The sequence below is a fragment of the Microtus oregoni genome, unplaced genomic scaffold (assembly GCF_018167655.1).
Source record: "Microtus oregoni isolate MIOR12 unplaced genomic scaffold, Mior012 000062F_ref0000492, whole genome shotgun sequence".
Lineage (NCBI taxonomy): Eukaryota > Metazoa > Chordata > Mammalia > Rodentia > Cricetidae > Microtus > Microtus oregoni.
In genome coordinates, this window is record NW_024543872.1 from 5,732,714 (window position 1) to 5,734,464 (window position 1,751).

Genomic DNA, 1,751 nt, shown 5'->3' on the forward strand with positions numbered 1-1,751 from the left:
ACCACAACTTTCGTTAAATTATTAAGAATCTTGATTTGCTACTTGAACTATTACAGAGTTTAAGAAGAATAAGTTTTTGGAAAAAATTAGTTGTGTCTGCACCAGAATGAAGCCTCACAAACATTTGTCTGTATTTAGCTCACGGGCTCAGGGACAATGGCCTCTTCTGACCTTGTGGGCATCAGGAATTCACACACATATATATGCTGGCACAATACTCATAAATATAAAAAGAATAAATAAATCATTTTATTAAATATGAGAAAAAATATCTCTTTTTGAAAATATGGTGGCACAAAGACTGCATGTGTTTCAGCATATTGATTATTCTGTTATCAGAACTGATTTGTACCAAAGGAGTAATTGTGGGATAGACATTCATCACAAACTTCTGAACACTCAGGCTGACTGGGTCGTATATCCATAACTGGATTGCAGCAAATGAGATGATGAAGTCTACCCAGAACATGATCACAAAGCAAACCACCAGCAGCAAGATGGTCTGGGTGGCCTTTTTCTCAGGGGATACTCTCATGTGGCTGAGGTTGTGAAGATACTTGTGTTGCCTTTGATGTCTGAACAAGATAATCACCATGTATACACTAGTGGCTAGCATAACTCCTACAAGAAATACATCTCTGGAGATTGTCACTGTTAAAGTCAGTACCCTGATGATGTAGTTCATGGGAAGGAGTGAGCAGAATTTTGTAACCTTCATCTGTTTGTTCACACTCACATTGGTAAAAGCAACAGAATAGATTATTTGGTGACGAGTGAACAACAAGTTGAAAGACCAAACAAATAAGAACGCAGAAATCATGTACTTTTTTAGTTTATATTTAAATTTTGCCAAGAAAGAGGTACTGGGACTGATAGTGACAGCCTGGAACACACTCAAGAGGCAGGTAATGCAGATGGAGAGGCCTCTCATCACTCTGCTTATGTAAAAATTTTTCTTACATTTGAAGTCATTGTCAATATTTAGTGCATCACGTATGTCCCAAAGCCAAACATCCACTCCAGTGAGGAGCAGCACTATGTGAATGAAGCTCAGTTGACAGGATATCATGTCTATGGGCTTAGGTCTGTGGCCTAGAATTATGAAAGTATAGAAAACAAGGAGAAACATATTGGACAGGACTCCAAGTCCAGCTTGGAAATAAAGTACAATTCTAAATGAGGACATATGTAGAAATCATATTCACCTTAAGAACAGAAATTTTCAAAAAGGATATTTAAGCCCTGGCAATTCTGAAGCATGCATCAGCAGCCCATATGTGGTGGTTCTGTTAACTTTGTCCTTATTGGATTTCATGGTCTAAGTTGATGGGGACGACTGACCAAGTATCTTCCTCAAGAAGAATCCAGGTCACAATACAGATAATTGTGGAGACCTATTTCAAATATCTGAAAAAAATAATGAGTATTTACCACACTTTTGTTTCACTGGTCAGTATGTCTATATCATCATTCTGTTTTGCCTATTTATTCTTGATTAACCCATCTCTTTAATTTTTGAAGTTCCACATTAGACATGGCCTAAGTTTCTAAATAGCCTCAATATTTATCCTGGACATACAACATATTGAGCATGATAAATGTACTCTTAGCTATATCCTACACAGAATGCACACTCTATATGCCTGTATTACACCTAGACCCCATGCCTTAGAAATTAAATCCTCCTGATTTGACTTACATTGCCTCATTTTATAGTTAACACTGAAAACAGCAGTGATGAGAATAGAGGT

The 1,751-nt window shown here is 37.1% G+C and overlaps 1 protein-coding gene across 1 annotated transcript; it reads right to left on the bottom strand.

Moving 5' to 3' along the window:
- Positions 1 to 259: 259 nt before the first annotated feature.
- Positions 260 to 1,186, bottom strand: LOC121439701 (putative vomeronasal receptor-like protein 4; the record flags this gene model as incomplete). Its single annotated transcript, XM_041640285.1, has 1 exon — positions 260 to 1,186. A coding segment is annotated over exon 1 (927 nt), but the record flags the coding sequence as incomplete, so codon positions are not given.
- Positions 1,187 to 1,751: the final 565 nt, after the last annotated feature.